A 24,499-nucleotide genomic window follows, 5' to 3' on the forward strand; every position below is an offset into this window, starting at 1 on the left:
ATTCCCTGTTTAGGTGTTTCACTTGCCTGTGGTGCAGGACTTGGCCTGGGGTGAGTTTTGGTTTGGGTTCTGAAGGATTTTTTCTGTTCATCAGGTTTATCCTCTGTTCTGGGCTCACCATTGCTCTCAGCTTGGTGGCATGTCTGTGTTGTCTCAAGTCTCCTTTCCACTCCACTACCCAAGCTGGTAATGAGACTGCTTAACAGACTGAATGGAGGGGTTATGCTAGGAAAACCATAAGAGAGGATAGATCACTGTTTGTCATATTATTATATTCTCTCCCCAACAACCATTGCTGGTGATGTTCAGAGACAGATTTTGGGCTACACAAACCTTTGCCTGACCTCCCTTAGGAGTTCTTACCATCTCTCTTTTATTATTGAGAAAGCTTCTCATTTACACACTGGATCAGGGGACAATTTCAGAGAGTCCTGGGCTTTCTGGCTCATTGTGGTTTCATCTAGACTTGTGTTTCCCTACTCTGCTTATGGGAATCCATGTGGGAGACAGTGTCAGAAGCCTTAATAAAGTCAAGATACCTTATGTCTACTGCTTCTTCAGTTGTTCAGTGTAACTGTTACCCAGTTTAACAAGGGTTAAAGAAGTTACCAGCACAGCTATGAATTTGAATGTCCCAGTTCTTTCTCCACTTTCACAAACTTACATTCTTCATACTTCAGACTCTGCCTTCAGCTTGATTTTTGAGATGAGAACCTCCCTAACCTGGGATCGGTCTCCTTTAACAGATTTTAGGCTAGTTAGCAGGATTATATGGTGCTCTTGATGATGAGCAGAGTCTTGTTCACTGAGGCTGGCACAAAACTACCTACTTTAAAAAAAAAACCAAAACCAAACAACAAATTGGGTTGTTAAATAATCTGTTGACAACTCTGTCTTGGGTTGTGACACAAGACCAGAACATTGCCTCTGTGAAATTACATGTTGCTGCCTCCTTGCAGGGCCTCCACCTCTGGGCAAGTGTGGAGTCAAAGCCCTTCTGAAACAGCAGATGCTGAACAACACAGAAGTGAGCACAGACCTACCCATGTCCAGCCCCAGACTGCGTATTCGAGTTGTATAGCCATGCACAGTCCTCTTGGGATTTAAAACACCAAGGACAGGAGCAGGTCACCTGTGTCACCTTGTGCATCAGCTTCAGGATCAGAGAAAGATGCTGGGTTTGCTTTAGCTTCACCTTGTAGCTCTGCCCTCCTCCAGGCGTGTGCCAATGTGTGCCTGAGATGAACCCATTCTTTACCCTTACTGTCAAGCCGTGCTGTTGTGCAATGTGGGATCCAAGGTTTTTAAATCTGGTCAAAGTCATAAAGCGAAGCATAGTTGCTGCTTTGCCTGGCTTTCCAGAGAGGGCAGAGACCTGTCAATGAAGAGCCACTATCCATGGTTTCCACCTCTGCCATAATCCTTGTTTCACCCAGCTCCTGATGCAAATCTAGCAGGACAGATTTTTTTTTTCTTTGTTTTGTGATTATAAGCTGGGCTTGACTTTCCTACCCAAGGCCATTATATTTGTCCTGGATGAGACTACAAGTGTACCTAGCCCAGTATTTTTGTAGTGGCCAAGAACAGGGCCCTAGGGAAGAGAGCAGAAACAGGGAAAACCGCGGTAAGTAGTTCCTGTGTGCTCTCCCAGCCTCTGGCCCCTTGTGGCACAGGCACTTACAGAGCTGGATGTGGCTTCTGTGGATTTACTAACCCTCAAAAGACATCTGTGGTGTTACTTTATCTGTTTCCCCAAACCCATGGAAACTTTTAGTGTCCACAGCATCCTCTGGCAGAGTCCAACAGCTTATCTGCATGCCATGAGGAGCAGCATCTCTCCTTGTTTGTTGTGACTGCAAAGTCAGTGAACGTTTGATCATATCCCTCTTCTCCAAGCTACTCATAATTTTATAGATCTGTCATATTCCTCCTAGGTCATTTCATTTTCCAGGTTAAACAGTTCTCGTTTGTCAGTGATTTCCTCTGCAGAAATCATACTTTTGACCATCTTTTCATATCTTTTCTAGCTGGCAGCAGCGGCTGAGATGGGACCAGAACTGCAAACAGCTTTGGAGATTCTGGCACACAGTGGGTTGATACAGTGGCAAATTAATGTTTTCCTTTTTTTGTGCTGTACTTATCTCCTAGTAACTCATAGTGTTAGACCTGATTTTTGACCACTGTGGAACAATGAGCTGGTATTTTTCTGAATGGTTGTGGTAAGCTGAAAGCTTGCTATTTTACATGTAAAGTTAGGATTTTTTTTTCCATGTCTGTAACATAATGCTGATCTACACTGAATGTCATCTGTCCTTTCCCTGATGAGACTTGGAAGGTCCTTACATAGGTCTTCAAAGTTAGCCTTTGTCTCTATGACCCCGAGCTCAGAGTGTCTTCAGCTGCTTTTACTAATGTGGTGGAGGAATGCATGGATGTGGGGTGGCACCGAGGGCAGGTCCTGCATTGCTGGTGTCACGTGGGGGCATGAGCTTCTCTGGGAAGGTGTGAGTTCAAAGTTGAAGTGCAGATCCAGGAAGCTTGCTGGAGGTAAACCCATTTCTGCTGAACTGCTTATGTAGGTGGGAGCTAATAAGAGCTCCGTCACCATTTTCCTTAAGAAATGCTGCTGGCAGCTGTGTGCAGTCGGAAGTCTCACTGATGGAGAAATGGTGCCGCCTTCTGCTTCTTCCTTCCTTGCTCCTGTGCTGCTCACTTTCACCCTTGTTCATACCTTGTACTCCTTTGTGCTGGGACAAACATTTTTCTGTCCACTATTTCTTACCTTAATGAGGTTAACTTTAGCCTAGATAAGTCCTGCATGAATGTGTGGGATAGGAGTGGTGAGTGTGCGTAGCAGGGGGGAATATGCAGCTGAGAGTGAGAAGGCATCTGATCCAAGTCAGCCAGCAGACACTGCTCCAGCAGCTGCAGTGTTAGGACGGTTTGGAACATCCCTGAGCAAGCAGCAACAGACCCAGTACTTGTTTAAATGGCTGAAGCAGAACAAAGTGTAGGAATCCAAATTGCAACGCAAGCAAGGAAACTCGTGTTTTCATCAGATCATGGACCTCAGGAAAGACAACTTGCAAACCTTGTGACCAACAGGCAGCAGAAGAAAGAGGGCCTGGGGGAATCCTTGAACAAATACTATCAAAGGGTACCTCCTTGGGCAGACTAGCTCAAAAAACCTGGAAAGTGCCAGCTTCCTTCTGGAGTGTTATTGTACAGTCTGAGGGCCAGAGAGCCATTGCTGTGGCAACAGATTTTTCAAATGCTGCTTTATTTTGGTGGGATGTCCAAAAAAATGTTGAAAATAGGCCATGGGACTAGGTGTGCAGCAGTGCATCAAAAGACCAGTCAGGGCTGCTGGGGAAGTCCAATAGCAGTGGGCTGGGGTTCAGTGTGATGCCCTACAGCCTTTTTTAGGTGAATCAAACATGCCACTGTGGCTTTCAGAGTTGCTTCCTGGCAGCAGCAGGCAGCCTTGGACCCTGCACTCCAGGATGATTAGCAGAGCTGCTGCTTTCTTCCGAAATACACTTCAAACTATGAGGACAGCAGCCCTGCTGGTCCTAAAGAAAAAAAAAATTGGGGCATGCATTAGAAAGCTAGGAGCATGCACTGTCACGTTGAACACTGGGGATAGCTGGGACTGTGTGGGTGGGGATGAGAGGTGTATCCCGTTGTTCTGTAATTGCACTGTTGAACAGCACACTGGGAGATGTTAGGGGGTTGTTTTCTGCTTAGTATCCCCACATGGATTTGCTCTGCAGCCACACTGCTGTCTTGGCCCTCAGACACTGGTGCAGGCATGAAGTGTAGCTTCTTTTGGGCCTGTATGCTTCCTTTTTCCAAAACTCTGCTCTGTCCCAGCTTTTGAGATCTGCTGGGAGTTTGCTGAATTGCATTTCTGTGCCAAGGCTGGGCAGGCACACACACAGTCTGGTTGCCTGTCTGTCCTTTCATTTCTGTCCAAGGCAGAAAACAGATGGTTCAGTAGCTGCAGTGGTTCAAGGCAGTCAGTAGCTATGGCAACTCCCCAAGCTGTTCTGGTGTGGGTGTAAGGGAGCTAAAAAGCTTTCGTTTTAGCACTTAAAAACTTAATTGATTGAGTTCTTCCAGGAAGAAAGTCACAAGAATAACCAGTTTTCTGTGCTACTGGGTCCATGAACTCATTTTCTTGGGAGGGCTTTTGGAGCAATCCCCAATTTCTGCAGGGTTTGTAGGGATCCATGTGGAAACATCTGAATGGCTGAGCCAGGCTTTTGGCCAGGAAAGCTCACAGCAATCAAAGGAGTGTTCCTGCAAAGGAGTTGGCTGGGATGTCCTTCCACCACTCTGTTAAGGAAAGTGGAGTATACTCTGTATCAGACAGGGTGCAGAGAAACATATAATACCCTATAGTTTTCATGCCAAGAGGGATATATCAGTGCCCATATGGTTTTCAGGTATAATGCTAGGAAGAATGTGAAGGTTAAAACTGCCTACACCTGATGAAAAAAATGATTCAGAGATGATTATGAGTACTGGAAGCTGATCTTATTAGGTATATCGTACCAGGGATGCCTTTCCCAGCTCTGTAGATGATTGTGTGGGTTTATGCTTTTGGGTACTGAGCCCATTTGTAGTGTGGGACTTGTCAGATGTGCAGTGTTAGTCCTATCTGACTTGGATAGGTGTTTGGGATGGGACAGTACAAGAGCCCCAAGAAGATGGTAAGAGCTCTACTGGATGAGAAAAAAGGTTTACCTACCCCATATCCCATGTCCAGCAATGGCTAGAAATGGACTCCCAGAAAGGAGGATAGGGACAGGGGAAGTGTGCAACGATGCAGGCCAGAGGATTCTCCCAACCTCCAAGTTTTGGCTCTGAGACTTGCTGAGCTAGGAGTGGGTCCCTGTCTCTGCATGTATGACTTTCATAGAAAAATCCCTCAATTTGTCTAGTTGCTGCTTAATGAACCCACAAGGACTTTTAGCTTGCACAACATCCTGCAACAAGGAGTTCCCCAGTGTAACACCATGTACAAGCAGCAGCAGGGCACTGAACAGAATGAGCCCAACCAGAGATGAGCAGAAGGCAACAGGATGGGAAGAGGGAGTGAAAACACTAGCAGGAACAGGAGCCAAGCATGACAGAAGAGGGTGGAGGGAATAGAGCCATGCTTGAAGGGTAAGATTTGTGGTGGCCAGATGAAGAGGTTAGAAGAGCAATTGTAGGAGTCAAGCTTGTTAAACTGACAATGTGCAAGATAGGTCTGAGAAGAGCTTTTACTGTATGCTAAATATCTGGGGAAAATGGAAGTTTGAGAAGCAGAGAGGTAGACTGAAGTGATGTGGGAGAGAAGAAAAGGAACAGAGGAGAGGGCACTGTAGGTCCCACCTCGGGCACCCAAGGTGCCCATCTCCACAGCATCCTAGCTGTACCAGCAGCCAAAAGCAGATGTAGAGGAGAAGCATGAGAATAGCTAATATACACTATGATTTCCCCCCTGCCCACTTGCAGGGACTTCCTGAGTGATAGGACTTCGTGTTCTTTGCATTCAATGATCTTTGAAATTTTTTTCCATGAATTTTTCTAATAATTTTCTGGATCTTTGTAAACTTTGGCATCCATAATATCCTGCAAGTGGTGATTTCCATGGTTTTGCTGCTTGCTTTGAACCTCCCCACAGTCAATCCAGCTGATGCCCATCCGTTTGTGTTTTACGCATGGCAGCAAACATCAACTTCCTCTGTTCTTCTCCTGATTTTTATGGCTCTGTATTAGTAACTCCTCCCCCCATCAGCTGTCTCTGTTTCAGACTGGCGAGGCTGATTCTGGGCAGTCTCCTTACATACAGCTTTTCTGAGATGGACAAGCCAGAAGCCCGCAGTACTTGAGACTGAGCAGTAGTTTTCCCTCCTGATTTACATTCCTCCTCTAATACTCTGTTTGGTTTTTGTACTGCTGTTAACATTGAACCAATGTGTTCATAAATACTGCAGTATCCCTGAGGAGTACAAGGCCCCTTTCCTTGAAAGGGGCAATGCTGGAGAATTACAGATAAAAAACAATGACAACTGGGTACAAAGTAGACAACAGTAATAGACAAAATGCTGGCCTCGTGGCAGGACAGTTGGGAAACTTCAGTTAGTCTGAGGCTTCTAAAGTCTGGATCCTGTGGCTTTCAGCCAGCCTGTGGGTGGTTCAGCTCCAGGCAGCACCCTGACGCTAGCACATGTTACGGGGGTGAAGTGTTGGTGACAAGCGTGGTCCCTGAAGCCCTTGCAATGCTGAGCCTGACAGAGGTGGGGTGGAGGGATGGAGGGGTGAAGGAGGTGGAAGACCTCCATGTCCAATAACTATTACAAAGGCACTACTGAGCGGAGGCTGCTTTTCCCATGCCGTTGGCAGGATGCTGCCAAGTTTGTGACTCGCTGGAGAGATGCCCGCATAGTGTTTGTGAAATCAAATGTGACAGTAAAATCTGTTTCTGAGGACAGTACAAGTAGCAGCATGGGACACTGCACATCAGAGAAGAAAAACATCTTCCTCAGCTTTGATTCCAGTGCAGGATGAGGCGTTTTACTTGAAACAGTGTGCAGAAGGCAGAAAGATAATTCTTGAGATCTATGATGTGATGAGGTCCCCAGCTGTCCCACCAAGTCTTCTGCTTGCCTACAATACAGAAAAATGTGTTGCTGAATTCAAATATAAGGCAAATGTAGAGCTTGTCAAAATAGGAAACTTGTCTACTGCATGTACAAGGCATTTTTTGATACCGGGCAGATAGGAGCAGCATGCTGAGGGGCTTTGAAAGTGTCAATCCATTTCTGATCAAGAGCTCCAGAGTACAGGTAGCATCCTCCTTGCCATGGCAAGGATGCCACCAGCTGCAGGGCTCTGTTTGATGCTTGTGCAGGTTAACACCATTGTGTATTGCTGGAAGGAAGATGCTGCACTGAGTCACCGAATGCTCAGACCTGGTCTCAGTGAGCCTTTACTTGTGAGTCTTTCCAGTGGGAGGCAAGCAGTGATTTTGAAGGGGAGCCAGAGGAGAGCAGTAGCAGCTTTGTAGAGAAAAGCAAAATCTCTGCTGTGCACAGTAAAGCAATAGTGACTGTGTCTGCTCAGACCCCAGTGCTGATCAAAGCATCTGCTGTGAGCAACTGGGAGTGGCTTTATGCTCTGCTTCTTTCACATTGGCCCTGCCAGCTCCATGTAGAGAAATTCCTGTTATAATGCCAGGAGCAGAGCAACACTGAGGAGTTTGGTGGGCGATCAGAGTGTTGGTGTAGGGTCGGTGTGACTTAGTGACATCCCAGATCCTCTCCTGCATCTGCAGAGCTGCTGCAGTCTTCCACACTTGCTGTAGATGCTATTGGTGTCTTTGTTTTAGTCTCCTTGAACATTGTGGTTGCTGTGGTTATTTTTGGCTGCTTTCTCTTTATTTCACATGTCTCTAGTCTAGCATTGTATTAGTCAATATTCAAACCACTTCCAGATTGTTTAGCTTGTTCTGACTTTGAAAATTTCCTCTCCAGCTAGATGCAGATGTTTCTGAGACAGTTCATCCCTCAAAATACAGACATCCCTAAAAGTCACTTGGCATTTTGCCTTTGTGTTCAGTGGGGCGAGGGTGCCCCCTTCCACACCCTGTGTAAGCAAACACATCATCTGCCTCTCTTCAGCTGCCCCAGGAGGTTGTTAGGTGCCTGCAGGTGGCATGCAGGGATGATGACACATAGTGGACTCTGGCTCTTATTTAGTCTGAATATCTTGTTTTATACCCTTTTTTTCTCCTGTTCCCATGACTATGTGTCATTGTGTGGGGTCAAGAACCAGGTGCTGGAAGGAGCTCATAAAAGGCAAAATCAAATTAAGAAAAACTTTCCTTCTGTCTCTCTTTAACTTACTGAAGGCTCTGGCCACGGAATCCTCATCTGCTGCAATCTGTGACATCCATGTCCTTTTGCTATATAAGTGGCAGAGAAATTTTGCTTTACAAATGAAGAATGGCATGCTGGACACCTCCCAGCCCATTCCACCCTGGGGCAGGGAAGAAAAATCCCACTGATGCTCTCACCATGTTGAGCTATGATACAAGCATGAATCGTCAGCAGCAGTACCGCATTTGAGCATGACACGTTCACAGTCCCTTGCATATGTATGCAACACCAGAAACCCTTTAATTAAAACTGCAGATGTCCATGCACACAGGGCAGAATCCAACAAACACACCTAACCTATACTTCAGGCAGAAAAGTATGCATTAGAACCATAGCGTAGTCTAATCAACTCCCCCCTGACCTGCTTGGCTATCTGGGACTGCTGAGAGGACCCCCACCTTGCTACCTCAGGTTTTGCTGATGTATGTCTCCAGAGCTGTCCTTCTGCTTGAAGTGACTGTCAGCTGCCTAATGCAATTAGAATACATATTCTGGAGACCTGTGTTGCCTAAGGCTCCCTTTCCCCAGGTGTGTGCAAACACTCCCAGCATTGTGTTCAGTGCAAAAATACAGTTCCCACGGGTATTCTAAGTAATAATTTAGCAGAAAACAGAACAGGGAAGATCTAAGCTCACTCCAGAATTTGGGGAGGTGGAAGGAGTAGTACCAGGTGTACACTCCATCCACAAGAGCATGGACAATAGCCCTACTCTGCTCCTGCCCTGAAACCAGACCAGCTGTCAGCTGAGGGATGTAAAACCCTTAGCCTGTGTGGATTTGACAGTGTGGAGGACCCCAAGGACTCCAGCTACAATGGGGCAAATTGCTATTCTTATCTCTGATTATAGCTGTGTTTGAGTCTATTGATGTTCTATTACCTGTGATGAGTGCTGCTCTCCAGGGTCTACTGGAAACCCCTACAGCTTCAAGAGCAAAAGAAGAAATGAATAAAAAGTGGCTGTAGGCCAAGGCATTAATAATTCTCATTCATCTTTAGGATTGGGTAAGGCTGGAACTTAACTTATATGATGTGGCATCACCCTTTTGATGGTGAGTACTGTGGAAGACCAGCAGTGCTGTCACTGGCAGCCTGGGCTCCCCCAACCACAGTGAGGGATGTTGCACTATCAGTATAAAAGCATAAGTGAAAAGATAAAAAACCAAAGATTAAGTGCAAAATGTGCTCGTGAGAGATAGCAGAGTCTTCTAGCGCTCCACAGACATGCATGGCAGCTGGCAGCATTTTTATCTTGGCATAGCAGAGAGCACAGTAGGAGTGGGTGCCAACAATTATTCCCACATGGTCATGTTGGGCACATCCTGAAACCCAGAGCAGTGGGTGCTTGTGGGACTCTTACCAATAACCAAATCAGAGCAAGGAACGTGGCATGTAGGGTAAGATGCTTCTGTGCATCTGGAGAGGAACAGTGTCACAGTCCTTCTGGCAGAGGTTATCTGTGTAGGTCTCAAGTCATAGTCATTTAATTGCTCTTCCTGAAATACAAGATGGTTATCTCCTAATTCATAAAGTGTTTCAGCTAGCATGAATGTTTCTAGCTAGAGGTTTTTTGCCTCCATGCACAGCTGTAAATTGACTGTGTGTGTTTTGTGCAGACAAGATAATACAGTCCCAGTGGAAGATTATATCCAATGATGCTGCTAAAGAAATGTTTTCCTAAAACTGTAGATAAAGATGAGCAAAACTGAGTGTGCAGAAAAAATTAAATTTAAGAACATGAAGGGTAATTGAGAGTTATGAAAGTACTCTAGTAAATGTCCTGGATACTGAATTCTTACAGCTGTTTTAACAGGATGCTGTGGCCAAAAAAGCAGGGTAGATTTAGATTAGATGTAAGGAAGAAGTTCTTCACCGTGAGGGTGGTGAGGCACTGGAACAGGTTGCCCAGAGAGGTTGTGGATGCCCCCTCCCTGGAAGTGCTCAAGGCCAGGTTGGGTGGGGCTTTGAGCAACCTGGTCTAGTGGAAGGTGTCCCTGCCCATGGCAGGGGGGTTGGAACTAGATGATCTTTAAGGTCCCTTCCAACCTAAACTATTTTGTGATTCATTTTATGATTTAAAACCACACAGAGTCAGAAGAGCCCTGAAAGACAATCTGTACTATACAGGGGGAGGATGCAATTGATAATGATAAATACAAATAAAGTTAGGAGATACACGCACTTGTTGAGGAGGACCAGAAAACCTAATGACAAATCCATGGGGAAAAGTAGAATCAGAATGAGTCATTTAAATAGTGAATCCTGGTAAATTCACTGCTGTGTTTGTTAGTAAGTTACTACTTTGAATCACCTAAATTGTGTGCTACATTTCTCTTGTGAAATTGGGTTTCAGCTGCAAGTGCTATAATAAAGAACCTTTTAAATCAAACAAAAATCTTTTCTCCCTGTAGGTATTTACTGGCCACACCTTTTGCCTTGATATTTGCTTTGAATAACAGATAGTTTGAGATTCCCCAGGCTTCCTACCTGTCTCATCGGAAGGGCATTTTTTCAAGAACTCGCATGCAGGATTGCCCTTGTTCTGGTGAAATCAGTGATTTCTTAGAGTTTTAAAGGGTAAAAAAGCATTCATGACTATTTTCTGAGCTTTCACAAAACTTTCTCCAGCTTTTCCCAAACTTTCAGCTTGTGTTTTTGACGCATGGCCCCTGGAGAGAGAGGGACATCATTCCCAGGGGAGACGATTGCCATCCAGATATCTGTGCCTGAGCCCATGTCTAGGTTCCCTTCATCGTCAGTGGGCAGAGTACGATTCCTCAAGGGGTGATTCTTGTCCTGTGAAAAGTCCTGTGTCCCTGGGAAGGTCAGATGAAGACACTTGAGCATCTTTTTCTCTTTGAATCTAGAAGATTCAAGAGCAATTTGTAGGTGTCTCTCTTGCTCTGTGTCACTACTTAAGCAAGGTGAGATGTGTCATACTTGGGTGTGTAAATACACAGTTCAGTACTGCATACGAAATAATGTAATTTCTTCTGTCATACTTCTAGTCAGTATTTCCTGCTGATACAGCAAAGAGGGTCTGCCTATGAGCTGCAGCAGTACATCAGCTGCTTCTGTGGATAAGATTTCTTTTGTCATCATTTAAGCCTTTTCAGTGTTTCCAGGATATAGCCCTTCAGAGTTTTTGAACCCACTTTATCAGTGACTCAGATGGCTCTGTTTAACTGAACTGTCCTTATTATATTTGCTACTGCCACAGATTTTTTGCTATTTGTGAAAATTATCATGCTATTTTCTTCCTGTGTTTTTTTTTTTCCTAAAAATGTAAAGTAGGGCTAGGATGAGAACTGCTCACTTTCTGGAAAGAGAGAGAGAGAAATCTGAAGTCCATACATCATGTCAGATTGTTTAGTACCTTTACAAGCTGAGCAAGTTATTGCCTTATTGGATTTATTTAACAAGTCCTTTTAAACATCCCCCAACAATTTAATTAGCATTAATAGTAGTCCTAGTGTTTGAATCCTGCACCATTCCTTTTGATATTTTGATATCAGTGACAGATTGCAGAAGAACAGTCAAGAATAGCCAGAGTAATTTAGGTTGGAAGTATCCCTGAAGGTCTCTGGTTCAAGCCCTCACTCAAAGCATGACCAGCTTAAAGCAGCCACTACATCTAAGCTAATATTTTATATTGGCTGATTCCCTTCAATCTTATAAATGTGCACTTTATTTGTAATACTGATTTGTTTAGGTTCTGTTTCCAAGCACTGGGGTTAGTTCTGGCTATGCCAGGAAGCTAAAGGGCCTTCTGCTAGAAGACTTCTTGTGGATACTTTCTCTCAACATATTTGTTTGTAGAAGATGTTGCTTTACGTCTCCTTCTTCTCCTTATTAAGCTAATTAGATTGAGCCTCTTTCATCTTTTGCAGTAAATCATGTCAGCTGGGGAGGTATTGGGGAGTTCGAGGGCTGCCTCTGGTAGAGCTCTGAGTACCTCCACAGATGGAGCCCCACAGCCTCTCTGGGACCCTGGGCCAGTGTTTGACCACTCTCATGGTGTGTGGGGTGGAAAAGAAGTCCTAATATCTACTTGGAATTTTTCTTCTTGCAGCTTGAATCTTCTTTTCTCACTGTGTGCCTCAGAGGAGAGCCTGACTCTGTCTTCTCTATACCCTCCTGTTCAGTAGCTGCAGGCAGCAAAAGGTCTTTGCCTTCCCTTCTGAAGAAGAAGGGCTGAGTAAACCCAATTCCTTCAGTGTCTCCTTGTATGTCCACTGCTCCAGCCCATGGCCATCTTAGTGGCCTCTGCTGGACTCAGCCCGGTACATCTGTATCTTTCTTGTACTGGGCAGTCCCAAACTAGACACTGCAGCCCAGATGTGGCCTCACAAGAGCCAAACAGAGAGGAAGGATCACCTTCCTCAAACTGCTGGCTGCACACATGCTGACACAGCCCAGTCTATGGTTGGCTGCCTTATCCAGAAGGACACACTGCTGACCTCTGTTCAACTTTTCATCTTCTAGGACTCCCCAGATCACTTTCCGTGAAGCTGCTTTCTAGCCATCATCCCTAGCCTGTCCTGGTGCCACAGGAGCATGACTCGGACTTCTTTTTGCTGAGGCTGCTGTCCACTCCTTTCTCCAGCCTGTCAAGGTCCCTCTGAATAGCAGCCCTGCTCTCCAGTATACTGGCCACGCTTTCCCATGCCTTCCAGTCCAGTATTATCCACAAACTCGCTGAGAGTGCACTCCATCCCATCATCTCTGTCGTTAATAAAGACATTAAACGTCATCAGCCCCTGAGGGACACCACTAGTAATTCTTTCATGCAACTAATTGCTGAGTTCAATTTTCTGTTTCATTCAAAGATTTGAGTGTTTCCTCCTAAATCAGGTTCTCCTCTGGGTCTCTGAGCAGCCTCTGACATCCACAGAGATCAGTGACTCAGTCCCAACATGCCTCTCCTGCCCTTTATGACCCATGAGCTGTGACAATGTAGCCAGAGGGTCTAAATCCTGACTCATGGCCCGCACTGAGCTCTTCACCCAGCATTATCCTGTGTAGACACAAAGGCATGTTATTAGCCGTGGTCCAGACTCTGTAGGAACCAGCTTTAGGAGCATGCTTTGGTGGAGCAAGGAGATGGCTAGTTCACCAGTAATACTGGGTCCCTTTCCAGGGATCTGTGCCCGTAACATCCTTCCTTCCTGGTGGAGACTGCATTGGACCACCTCAGGTCACCTCCTGGGGTGACTGTTTCTTCTGTCTGCAGAAGCTCTTTGTCTTCAGGGCAAGGTCACCTCTCTGCACCCAGTTGCTCACTGAGCTTGAGCCTCTGCTGGCCTCCACAGTGGGGCTTCCTCAGGGTACCAAGTGTGTGTGTATATGAGTCCTACTCCATCCAGGTGGCAACTGATGCTGCGGGAATATTTGGGATGTAGAAAAGGAAGGAAAGGGAAGAGCAGTCCCTCTGCCTCACCCCTCTGCCCACACACCTTTGGAGGTAGCTGTCCATTTCCTACCCCTTCCCATGAAGATGAAGGGGGCTGTGGGACTGGTCTCACTGGCAGAGCTTGCTGAGCCACCATGGTCTCTCTGTGGTGAGAAGCCTGTTGCCTGGGAGCCAGAGCTGCCCCCCTCCCGGCTGGCACGACGCTTGTGGGCCACACACAGCCCTCTCTCCTGAGCTCTGCAGAAACAACCTGCAGGAGCTGTGGCCTGAAAACCAGCGGTGCACACCAGCCTTGCTGCCTGTCTGCCTGTGTTACGCTCTGCCAGCTGTGTCCTGGGGAGGAGGCTGCTCTCATTTCCCAACCAGAGGCCGATGCTGGGTTAACCATTAACTCCCTGCTCGGAGGCCTGCTGGGGACAGGGCTTTCTTTTCAGGGTACTGCGAAGCTGCTTTCTTTGGCCTTTCCTGCGACGCTCTGGTGATGTTTCTTGATGGGATCCTGCTGGGGTCTGAACAGCCTTTCCTGTCTGCAGACAGCCACGCAGCAGGGCCGTGGCCCTTACAGTCTGTAGGCAGCGCGAGGGAGGGTGGCCCAGGAGCAGGATGTGATCATGGTGGTGAGGGAGGGGACAGGCGCACCACTGCGCACTGAGATTCCTCTTTGGGTGCTCTTTGTGGTGCTCCTTTCGGCTGCCTGAGGTGCAGGAGACCAAGCAAATAGGCTGGTGATCCTCCCCCCAGAGTGAGGGAGGTCCCTCAGGGGAGGGGTTGCAGGGTGCCTGGTGTGCACCGTGAGTGCCCAGTGTGCGTGGCAGGTGCCTATTGGCAGCCCGGCGTGAAATGAATCACCTTCAGTCAAAGGCTTTGCACTGGGGTGCTGCAGTCTCCCTTACCGGTGCTATCTCCTCCCCACATCTTGCTCTTCGCTTCTTGGCACTGTGACGTGGGAAACTCCCGTTTCCTCTGCAGGGAGTTCCACAAAAATGCTGGAGGCCAAGTCCTGCTTCAAGGCAGACAGCCTGAGCACAGGCGCAGGTCAAAGAGCTGCAGTCACTCCCCTCCCCTGAAGTTTGCAGTAGCCCTCTCACATGTTGGGGATGTGCCCAGGACAGGATGATGCTAATGCTGAGTGCTAAAGAGGGACTTAAGATCTTCCCAGCAGCCATTCTGGCCCACTCGGGTCCCCCATCCTTGCTACTCCCTGCCAAGCACAGAGGGGCTGTTTAAAAAAAAAGCTCTGCCACCTCTGAGCTAAGCTGGGAAGAGATCTACATTCAGTGCATCAGAGGGTGCCCATTTGTTATATTCACTGCTCATCGTCAGCGGCAGCGAAGAGGAGAGGTATAAGCGTTTGCAACTCCTCATCTCCTGGGTGGGTGAGTGGGTGGCAGCTGAGGGCAACAACAGCTCTTGAAACAGGAGGGAGAAACTTGAAACTCCACCAGCAGAGTGTCCTTGGCATATGAGTACAAACCAGGTGAAGATTTCTGCTGAGCATCCTGGGCTGCAGGAGAAATACTGGTAGCGATGGGCAGTGCCAAGTGGCAGCAGATTTCACACCTTCCATCTGCGAGCCAGGTGTGTGGGGGCTTACCCCATCCTCAGTGGCCACCAAATGGCTGGGGGTTGCATTTTCTAGTTTCCAGATCTTGTTTATGGTTCCTGAATCTTCATCTCTAAGGCATCTTCAGGACACTGGTGCAGTGCTGAAAAGAGAGGTTTCTGCTGCATGGACGTGTCCATGCACAGCGGCTTGAGTCCTACACATGCATGAACCTCTGCAGCCCAAGAGCTTGCAAGTAGGCAGCTTGTACTGACTGTTGAGCACTGGGATGAAGGTCTGCCGGTTGTGCACACACCACCTGTGCAGACCAGCAGAGGAGGGCACTTCCTTCCCTCAGCTATTTGGAACAGGCTATTTTTGGAAACCCTCTGTAACCAAAGTAAATGAACTGTGGCTCTTCTCCAGAGTTTCATTTCTCCTAATATAGCACTCAAAAATGTGTTTAATTAAAAAGTTATTTATATAAACATTTATAGTCTAACTTATACATTGAGAATACTTATATTCTGAGCTCTTATATTGATTTTAAACATTTTTTCTTTCAGGGTGAGATTGCCTCTTTTCAAAGAAATAGTAACATACCAGGAATACACAAGGTGTTAAAGACCACACCATTCACCAAGACTAAGCAAAGCTTTCACCTAAAAGGAATAAAAAAAAAACATGGCAGAATTTACAGGTTACAAGGAAACCTCAAATCGGCACTTACGATTCAAATTGCAGAGTCTTAGTCGCCGCCTTGATGAACTGGAGGAAGCAACTAAAAATCTGCAGAAAGCAGAGGATGAGCTGCTTGACCTCCAGGACAAAGTTATCCAGACAGAAGGCAGCAATTCCAGCATGCTGGCTGATGTTGAAGCCCTGCGGAAAAGAGTGCTGAAGATTGAAGGCAAGGATGAAGAAATTAGGAAGGCTGAAGAGCTTTGCCGGTTAATGAAAGAAAAACTTGAAGAGGAAGAGAGCCTCACCCGAGAGCTGAAGTCAGAAATTGAACACCTTCAGAGGAGAATGGCAGAGCTGGAGAAGCTGGAGGAGGCCTTTGGCAGGAGCAAGAATGACTGTACACAGCTGTGTCTTAGCCTCAATGAAGAAAAGAACTTGACCAAAAAGATATCTACAGAATTAGAAATACTTAGAGTGAAAGTGAAAGAACTGGAAGCATCTGAGGACAGGCTGGATAAAACTGAGCAGAGCTTAACGGGTGAGTTAGAAAAACTGAAATCCTTAGCGCTGAGCTTTATCACTGAAAGAAAACATTTTAATGAAAGAGAAAAGCAGAATGAAAAAATAATCCAGGAGCTAACTCAGAAACTAGAACAAAACAATAAACTAACTAGGGCAGATCAAACTAGAAATGCATCCAACTTGCTAGAAAGGTCATCAAATAATCTCCTGGACAGAAATGATTTGAGAATTGAAGATGACTTGACTTCTGCATTGCCCTCTAAGGAGTCCAGGAGGAAGGGAAATGTGGATTACCTGAAACATGTAGAAAATGAAACCAGGAATAAATCAGAAAACCAAAAGAATAAAAATCAGGAAGACAACAAAGTGAAAGATCTCACCCAAGAAATTGAGAAACTTAAAACTCAGATTAAACGTTTTGAATCTTTAGAAGAAGAACTTAAAAAAATGAGAGCCAAAAACAATGACCTGCAAGACAGTTATTTGAGTGAACAGAATAAAAACAAACTCTTAACGGGTCAGCTAGAAGAAATAAAAATGCAAATAAAGAAACAGAAAGATGTGGAGAATGGAGAGGTCGAAAATGAAGATACAAGCCTTTCTAGCAGGGGAAAACATGACAGACCTAAATACAGAGGTGTCACGGCTGATTTGACAGCTGCCAAGCACAAGTCAAGGGAGCTCTCACCGCAGCATCGTCGGGAAAGACTAAGGAACAGAGATTTCTCTGTCAGTAATGACAGCTACAGCCACGGTGGTAAGCAGGTGCCCAGTCCAAGCTTAATGAACAGAAAAGCAGGAAAAGCATCTGGTGCATCTGCCCTTTCAGACACTGCTGTGACAGATACAAAAAGACTGGAAGATAAATCTTTAGTTTCCACTTTTTCTTCTGGTCAGAAGGAAGGCTGCATCACGCAGAATGAGGGGAAGAGATCAAAAGAGCAGCCGTCTGTCCTCAGCCGATATCCTCCTGCTGCACAGGAGCAGAAATCTTGGAAAGCACCTTCCAAACCTGTTGGTGACACAGGCCCAAGATCCAAGGCTGAAAAGCCATCTCAGGTGCTCCGTGGCAACTGCCAAACTGGTGCTGATGCACGGGATGAAAAGTCAAGCAAGGGAGAATCAGTGGCTTCTTTGGCTGAGAAGCTGAAAACAAGTCAGGCAGAAGTCAGTGACTGCTCGGGAGACACGCTGCTCACCAGGGGTAATCACACGTCTTCCAACGGCACAGCTTCGGCACACAGGTACCACCTCTCATCCCATGTGTCGGCATCGGACTCCACTGGCTCTACAGCAGAAGCAGTGAACACTTTTGCTGCATCACACAGACAGCCCTCGGAGGGGAGGGCTAAAAGAGCAATAATCTCCCAGGAAAAAGAATTCACAGACACATCACTTGAAAGTGCAAAGCCATCAACACTAACAAAGCGTTCCCATCGCTCCAGGAGTCAAGAAGACATCCTGCAGGTTCTCACAGGTCTTGATAAAGAAGACACAGAGCAGTCTTCAACTTCAGCAATGGATCATGTAAATGCTGGCTTAAAAATGGACTCCAAAACCATCCAGAGTAACCAGGAAAAACTTAATTCAGATGAAGAATCGGGAAGAAGCAAAAAACCAATCACTCAGTCAGATTTTGAGACAAGGAAGAAAGTCAGTTCCAAGCAGTTCTCCAGTTCCAGGGGAGTTTTTAGAGCATCACTTTTTGAAAATGACAAAAACACTGTAAATGATGAAGACTCCACCAAGTGTATAAAACCATCAGATGCCAGCACTGGAGGATTTAAATCCAGAAGGTCGTTCAGCCCAAGAGAAGCTCTGAGATCAAAAGCTGTCATTAAACCTGCAATTGTTGAAAAGGATATGAAGGCAGTCATGGGAGGGACTATTTCTGAGGCAGAGTCAGAAAAACAGAAGTCTGTTTTTAAAATGGTAACAAATAAAATGACAAGCAGCATCACAATCTTCCCTTCTGAGCCAACAGCTTCAAGGACCAGTGGAGATACAGCAGCAAAGGAAAGGCATGTTACCACCAGCAACATCATAGTTGCTCCAAATGAGCCTTCACCAATAACAAACAATCTCCCCACACCCTTCGAGATATCGATTAATAAAAGTGCTCTGAAATTATCTGAGACAGACAGAATTGGAGAGGCAGCACCAAGAAGTAAAGCAGAAACAGTGGTCTCCAGAAGCAGCTTTATGATAAAGACTTCTGAACTCACAGAGAGGAACAACTGTGAGCCACCTTCAGAGACAATCTGCTGGAAGAGCCACGGCTCTTCAGATGCAGCTTCATCTGAAACAAAACATGTCACTGTGAGAAGTTCCTGGAGAACAAGACAAGGCTTACGTTCCCTGGAGGACTCTCAAACCAAAGTGGAGAAAAGCGCAGCTTCCATTACTACAAACATGTGTAGGTCCTCAGTGGACCTCTCAGAAATGGAAGGGAACAGTGCAAGAACAAACTCCCTGGAGCAGACCTCAGCAAGGACCAGTGCCACAGCTAATTCCTGGAGTGCCCCTGAACTGGGGTCCCGAAGGACGAAAAGTAACTTAAGTGCGTCTGAACTGTTGACACGCAGGAGCTATGCAAGTGATCCTACAGCAGCTTCTGCTTGGCACCGGACCACGCTACCTGTAAGTATCCTATGTCAAACACTCTTCTCTTTCAGTTGATGAGCTTTTCCAAGTTGCCTGTTAGTTGTAGGGTGCCTGATTTTAAATTCTTACAGCTTATTTCCTGAAGTGCTGCCCTCTCCCAGCTCCTGCTATACTTCTTGTATATGAAGTACCCTATTTAGACTTCTTGAAATTGGATCCATCTGCTTGGGTCTTGTAATACCATATGAATAACTATAAAGTAGCATTTCATCTTGCCAAGATCAGAGAAGACATAGTCACAGCTTATGTAGGACATAGTGTGCTTTTCAGAGTGGCTTTGCATGGCGCTGTCAACTTGGAGCAGTAATGAAAAAATGATCGAAATGAGTAGATTTTAATAGGGCAGAGCTGTAGCTCTAATGGCAGCTGTAGAGGTATAGCTCCTTTTGGTAAGAACTGCACGGTTTCCCCATGTGTAACCAGACTCTGGTCTGGAAATGCTTCCCAGGCATCTCCTAAACAGATGAGTGGTGGCTGGCTACACAGGGCTGCTCCCTTCTTGGTCTGTGTCAATATGCCACCTGAAAAGAAGCAAGAGCCACAGGGATGGCTGTGTTCTTTTCCTATTCCTTTGGCTGGTACCAGTGAGGGGAGTCCCTCAAAGCTGGGCTGACATACACAGACAGTTGGTCTGGTGAGCTATACTTGCCACCGGAGCTGCAGGCTCCAGCATATTTCAAGCAAGCTCACTCTCACCAAGTGCCCCTCCCGTCCATTAAACCACATACCGGTTCCTGCTGCAGCTCCTGCCTCTGCTTTTACTTAGAGCTGCTCTAAGCAGCTGCTGCCATTGCCAGTCTCCAGGAGGAGACCAGCTGAGTAATCTGACAGGGCTGGTGGCAGAGGGGACAGATTCATAACCAAATGGCTCTGGCATTAACAAAAATGAGGTGGTGAAGATGTGAAAGGAGTTTTACATTTGCAAAACTTCTCTTCCCTTCTCTGGCAATATGAGAAGCACAGAAGAATTTGCATCATTGCTTTGCTTTGCTTTGCAGAGAGTCTTGCCTGGTGTTACGAAGTGCAGGTTGGCCTTCTAGCTACATTTAGACACAGGAAATACATCTTCTCCCTGGCCAGGGTTACTCGTGGGTCACAGTCAAGTCTGTACTTCTCAGAACTGACATGACTGAGGTTGTCCTTTTGCATAATGGCAGCTTATATGTTTGGGAAACAGGAAATCAATCCCTGAGCTTCCCTTTATCCCAGGAGTTTGAATTCACAGCACCCACGACCTTGAGTCTCACAGCTGAAGAGGTTTCCACTTGCAGCTGGGCTCATGTGTGACCAGTCATGGAGCCCTAAAGAGCGAGCACTCACATATTTCTTTCCCATCTTCCCTCTAGCAGCCCACTACCCAGGGCTGAGTGTTAGCTCTGCAGTATGTTCTGCGGATGGCCTCAAGGTCACTGTCAGATCAAATTTGCTAGCTATGCAGTGTGCCTACAACAGCAGCTGAAATGTACCTGACAGACCAATGTGACCTCTGTATGGTCATCCTGGGTATTCCTGATGAATTAGCTGTCTTCCAGCCTTGCCTGCATCTGCAGTGACAAACAGTCAGGAAAGCAACCACATGGTTAGTTCATACAGGGCTGTTGAGTATTGAGTTAGGTATCTCTGTGCATCATACTTTGAAATAAAATCACACACACCACAGAGTCACAAATCTGAATTCTTGGTCATAAATTAAGTATATTTTTATCTTGTAAATGAGGAGCATGAAGTTACCCCGAAAGACTCCAGATACACAGATATACCAGATGTTATACCAAATTTTATGTATTTGGGCAGGTCAAATTATTGCATATGCCCTCGGAAAAAAACCAAAGTATCTGCCTTTGAAGGGTATCTTCAGGCTTATAATATGCCTCATATCACAAGCAGTCTATTTCTGCTGGGATTTGTGTTTCAGTTAAAGATGTAGCTATTTCTCTGGCAGAAGGCTTGGCACTGATCTGTGCTAACTTTGCACGTTCAGCTCTCCTGTGAAGGCATCACTGTCACCTCTTCCCAGCTCCACTATCCAAAGTCTGAGATTGCCTTAAGAATCCTATTTGGGAAACACAGGGTCTGTGCTGGTTTTGCCAAAATACATCTTCCTCTCCTCCATGAAATACTCATGATGTCTGACCATTTGCTGCAGCACAGCAGGAAGCTATAGCAAGCTGGAGGCTTGGCCCCTGCCTCAGCCTGGCCCTCAGGATAGACCCAAACTGAGCACCTGGAAATAATTCTTGCAAGATGCCAAGGCACAAGGTCTAATTTCAGCCTTCCGGTTTTGCACGGCCGATGTAGGCAAATGTCCCTAATGAAGCTACTTGAGGTATCAGCAGCTCTTAGCCATACTTGTGCTACAGAAGCAGCAGCTCCTTGGAGTGCTGCTTTGGGAGACCCAGAAAGCAATAGGTGCTGCTGGATGGATGCTACAGCTTGAGGACCAGCTCCCTCTAGTGCTTGCAGCCAGCCTTTCTCGGGCTCCCATAAAAGCCATGAGGAGATGCAAGACCTCAAGCAGTCATTCTGTTGGGCTTGTGTTTCAGATAACGAAGTTGGTGTTTCTCTGGTGTGATGTTTGCTGAAAATTTGCAATGCCCAAATTAGTCCAAAGCCACTGGCAGGTAGCGAGCAGACAAGCAGGCAGCAATGCAAAATGAATGCACTTAATTAATTTTTCTTGTGGCTGTGACATTAATATGACTGGAGCTGGGCTGTGTGCTGCATGAATTAGGTAAAAACCTAAAGGTAGGCTTTTCTTCAAGTGAAGCTATGCATATCTTCTTATGGTGGGTGGGTCTCATCAAAAAGTCTCCCTGACAGTATCCAGGGATGTGCTGCCTCTTGCCCCTTCTCTGCTTTAGGGACTAATATAAAGTACATCCATCACCATTTCACCCTTGCTGACTCCACATAAGCTTCTACTTAAGCAGTTATGCTACATTAGTGTTCTCATCTTTCCTTGGACCTTAGTTAACTTTGTCCAAGGGTTCTGTTCTGTTTTGTGTGAATCCTGGGGATCAGAGCCTGTTCAGAGCAGCTTCCCGGGTGCTTGTCAGTAACTAGCTAATTGTCCTTTGGGGTGCCATGGATCATGCTGTGCTTCACATGGACCTGGCTCTGGTGCCATACCAGGAGGTACTGGTCTGCATCACCAACACATCAGGGGTAGCCAGCCTGATAGCCCTGGTTCAGCTCTTTACCTACAAAACTCTCTGAGACCAGTGTATTTGGGTTGCTAGTCATAATTGATGCTGCCTGACAGCAGAATGCTCGCTGTCAGGTGCCCAAGGGGATGGAGGTCCTATATGCTCACCCAGGGGCCTTGTCGCTAAAGACAACCACTGTATCAGAAATACAGAGGTGCCTAGCCCTTGCTAAGCTGTCCAGGTCCACCAAGATTACTGCCATTCACTAAATTAAAATTATCACCTCAGTTTTATGAGCAGCCTGGCCCACCATTGTTATCTCTGGCCCGTGGTTGGTTGGAGGTCCCTGTGGGTCCTGTCCCTGTGTTGTGGCTATTCACCAAGGTGCTGCTGCTCACATCTCACAAGGGGGAGGTCAGGTCCAGTGTTTGCTGGATGTCATCCACAGTGGGGCCAGCTCAGGGCAGATGTTTGCCTATCCAGACCCACCAGATGTCACAGCTTCTTTCTGGGAGGCCATCAAAGCCTGGTGTCCATCTCACAGATGCTTTTCTGCCAGGCACAGGGGCTGCTGCCTCTCCCTTCCCTGCTATCCCTTTTGCCACAGGGCAGGGACCAAATCTGTTCCACCAGTGCCCACAGCCCTTTCATAGGGCTGTGCACTGCGTTTTTTCAGCAAACACAATGCCATCCCCAAAGTGAGCAGAGCTGATAAAGCCTTCAGGAGTACAATGCAGCTGTTGCGCTTTGCCCAGTAGCTCATTACAGTATTGCAAGCTCACCATTGTCGTGATTTGTTTTGTTTCTGATGTTGACATGATGGTACCTTACAGTGTGCTGGAACTCGTGGATAAGGAGGTTTTTCCAGCCAGCGACAGCAACAGCAAAAGCACTGCTGGGGAGCTGGAGGGTGACAGGGACTCCTCACCCTCATGACTCACAGCAGGGTGCTGCCTCAGTAAAAGACACAGGTGCCCCAACCAGCCCTAAGGCAGACCGTAGGCATCTGAATCAAAGGGTATGATCCTATAAATGTTTCTGCCAACATTCCAAGAAAACATTAGTGAGTTTAAAAGTGCCATTTAGATGCCTATAGCAGGAAAACAGTGTAGGACACTCCCATATCACATCCTCATTGCCAAGAAAATGGGACATTCAGGTTGCTGGCCACCCCCCACCCATGGTAGAACTCAGAGTTAAAAGTATTAAGAAACTGCTTCAGTCACTAAACCATGGGATTTTCTGCTGATAGTCCGTCATGGATACAAGCACTCTGGGCCCAGCAAGCCATGCAGGTTGAGCACAGATTTGTGCACAGGTCAGTCAGCTGAACAGAAGACTCTGCATCCATAACTTTGATTAAAATTACCGGCTGGTTTAAAAAAAAATATCTTTATGAAATAGCACATAAGTGAGGACATGTCAGAGCTGGCCTTGTGGCCCAAGTCCCTCCTTGCCAAAGGGACTCAAGCCAGCACCTCACACTGCAAACCCAGAACCAGGAACCTAGTGCTATTCCAGACCCTTTCATAGTCCTCGAGTCCCAGCCTTCTTTATTTTCCTTTGCACAGGATGAAAGCAAAGATTTTGCGCCCAGTTCCAGAAGAAAACAATATGGCTCTTCTGAGTACCTCTCACAGGTTGACACACCAGGGAAAAGGCCAGCCACCAAGATGGAGCTGCAGGACCCTGAATCCAACCCCCATGCACCACTGGGTCTCCAAGTGGAGGAGCAGGTATGTGAGTTCAAGGGCCATCCAGAAAAGAGAGTTACAAGGCAAGAAGCCAATATCTGAACTGACCTCCCAGCAACATAACTTAGAGAACTTGTCCAAAGTGAATGTAAATCTTTTATGAGAAATCCAGTCTTACATTAGCACTGCCCAGAGGTATAGTGTCTACTGTATTGCCTTGGTAAATCATTCTACTCCTTTCCTATACCGGTAAAAAAGTACTACCTTATTTTTCTGTTCTAAAAACCAGTTCTTGTTTCAACTAGCTTTATGGCTAAAAACATTCTCCAGGGAATAAGAGGCACTGCCTCTAGTCATCCTGTGGCACACATTGGACAATCAGGGTTGGAAACAAAAACATCTGGAGAGACAGAATCAGAGCTCTTAACTTACCTGCTTCAGCTGGCTGCTGTAGTACTAGGGTGCTTGTCTGCTGCTACACACCTGCTGCTCTTAAACACATCTTTCTGGACACAGAAAGAAGTGGAAAATGGCCTATATTATAGTGACTATGAAAAACTTGTATTCTAGCCTTTTCACAGGGGGGTCCCTTCAGAAGAGATAGGGGTCCCGGCAGACTTTAATTCTTAGGAGCCATGCTTATATCTGTATAAAAGACTTTCTTCCTCTCTTGGCATTCCCTCTTTGCCTGCGCAGCTGCCCAGAGCAAAGTGCATCTTTCCATTTATAGATCACCCACAGCAGGAAATATCTTAAGACCTCAAACCTGTCATCAGTGTATCTTACTGGATGTGCACAGGAGTTGCTAAGTCTTGATGTGAGAGCAGCAGGACTGCCGTGAGGCAGCTGAGAGCCCTACGTAGTCATGCCTCTTGGTGAAGTTGCACAAAATTAAGAGCCCAGA

The 24,499-nt window shown here is 46.4% G+C and overlaps 1 protein-coding gene across 6 annotated transcripts in view; it reads left to right on the plus strand.

Annotated features, from left to right (window-relative positions):
- The window catches only part of LUZP1 (leucine zipper protein 1), a 48,368-nt gene that overhangs the window by 15,044 nt on the left and 8,825 nt on the right, over nt 1–24,499 (plus strand). For 3 of the 6 annotated variants that reach the window (XR_012653122.1, XR_012653123.1, XM_075047757.1), the window contains exons 2-3: nt 15,452–18,731; nt 23,473–23,637. Coding sequence is in view for 4 of the 6 variants with exons in the window: in XM_075047757.1 (XP_074903858.1) it covers nt 15,570–18,731; nt 23,473–23,637 (3,327 nt within the window). In the remaining 2 variants the exon portion in view is untranslated. Of the gene's footprint in view, nt 1–15,451; nt 18,732–22,734; nt 24,449–24,499 lie in introns of those variants that run through there. The other 3 variants (XM_075047754.1, XM_075047759.1, XM_075047758.1) reach the window with 3 other exon arrangements.

Source organism: Buteo buteo, chromosome 16 (genome assembly GCF_964188355.1).
Source record: "Buteo buteo chromosome 16, bButBut1.hap1.1, whole genome shotgun sequence".
Classification (NCBI taxonomy): Eukaryota; Metazoa; Chordata; class Aves; order Accipitriformes; family Accipitridae; genus Buteo; species Buteo buteo.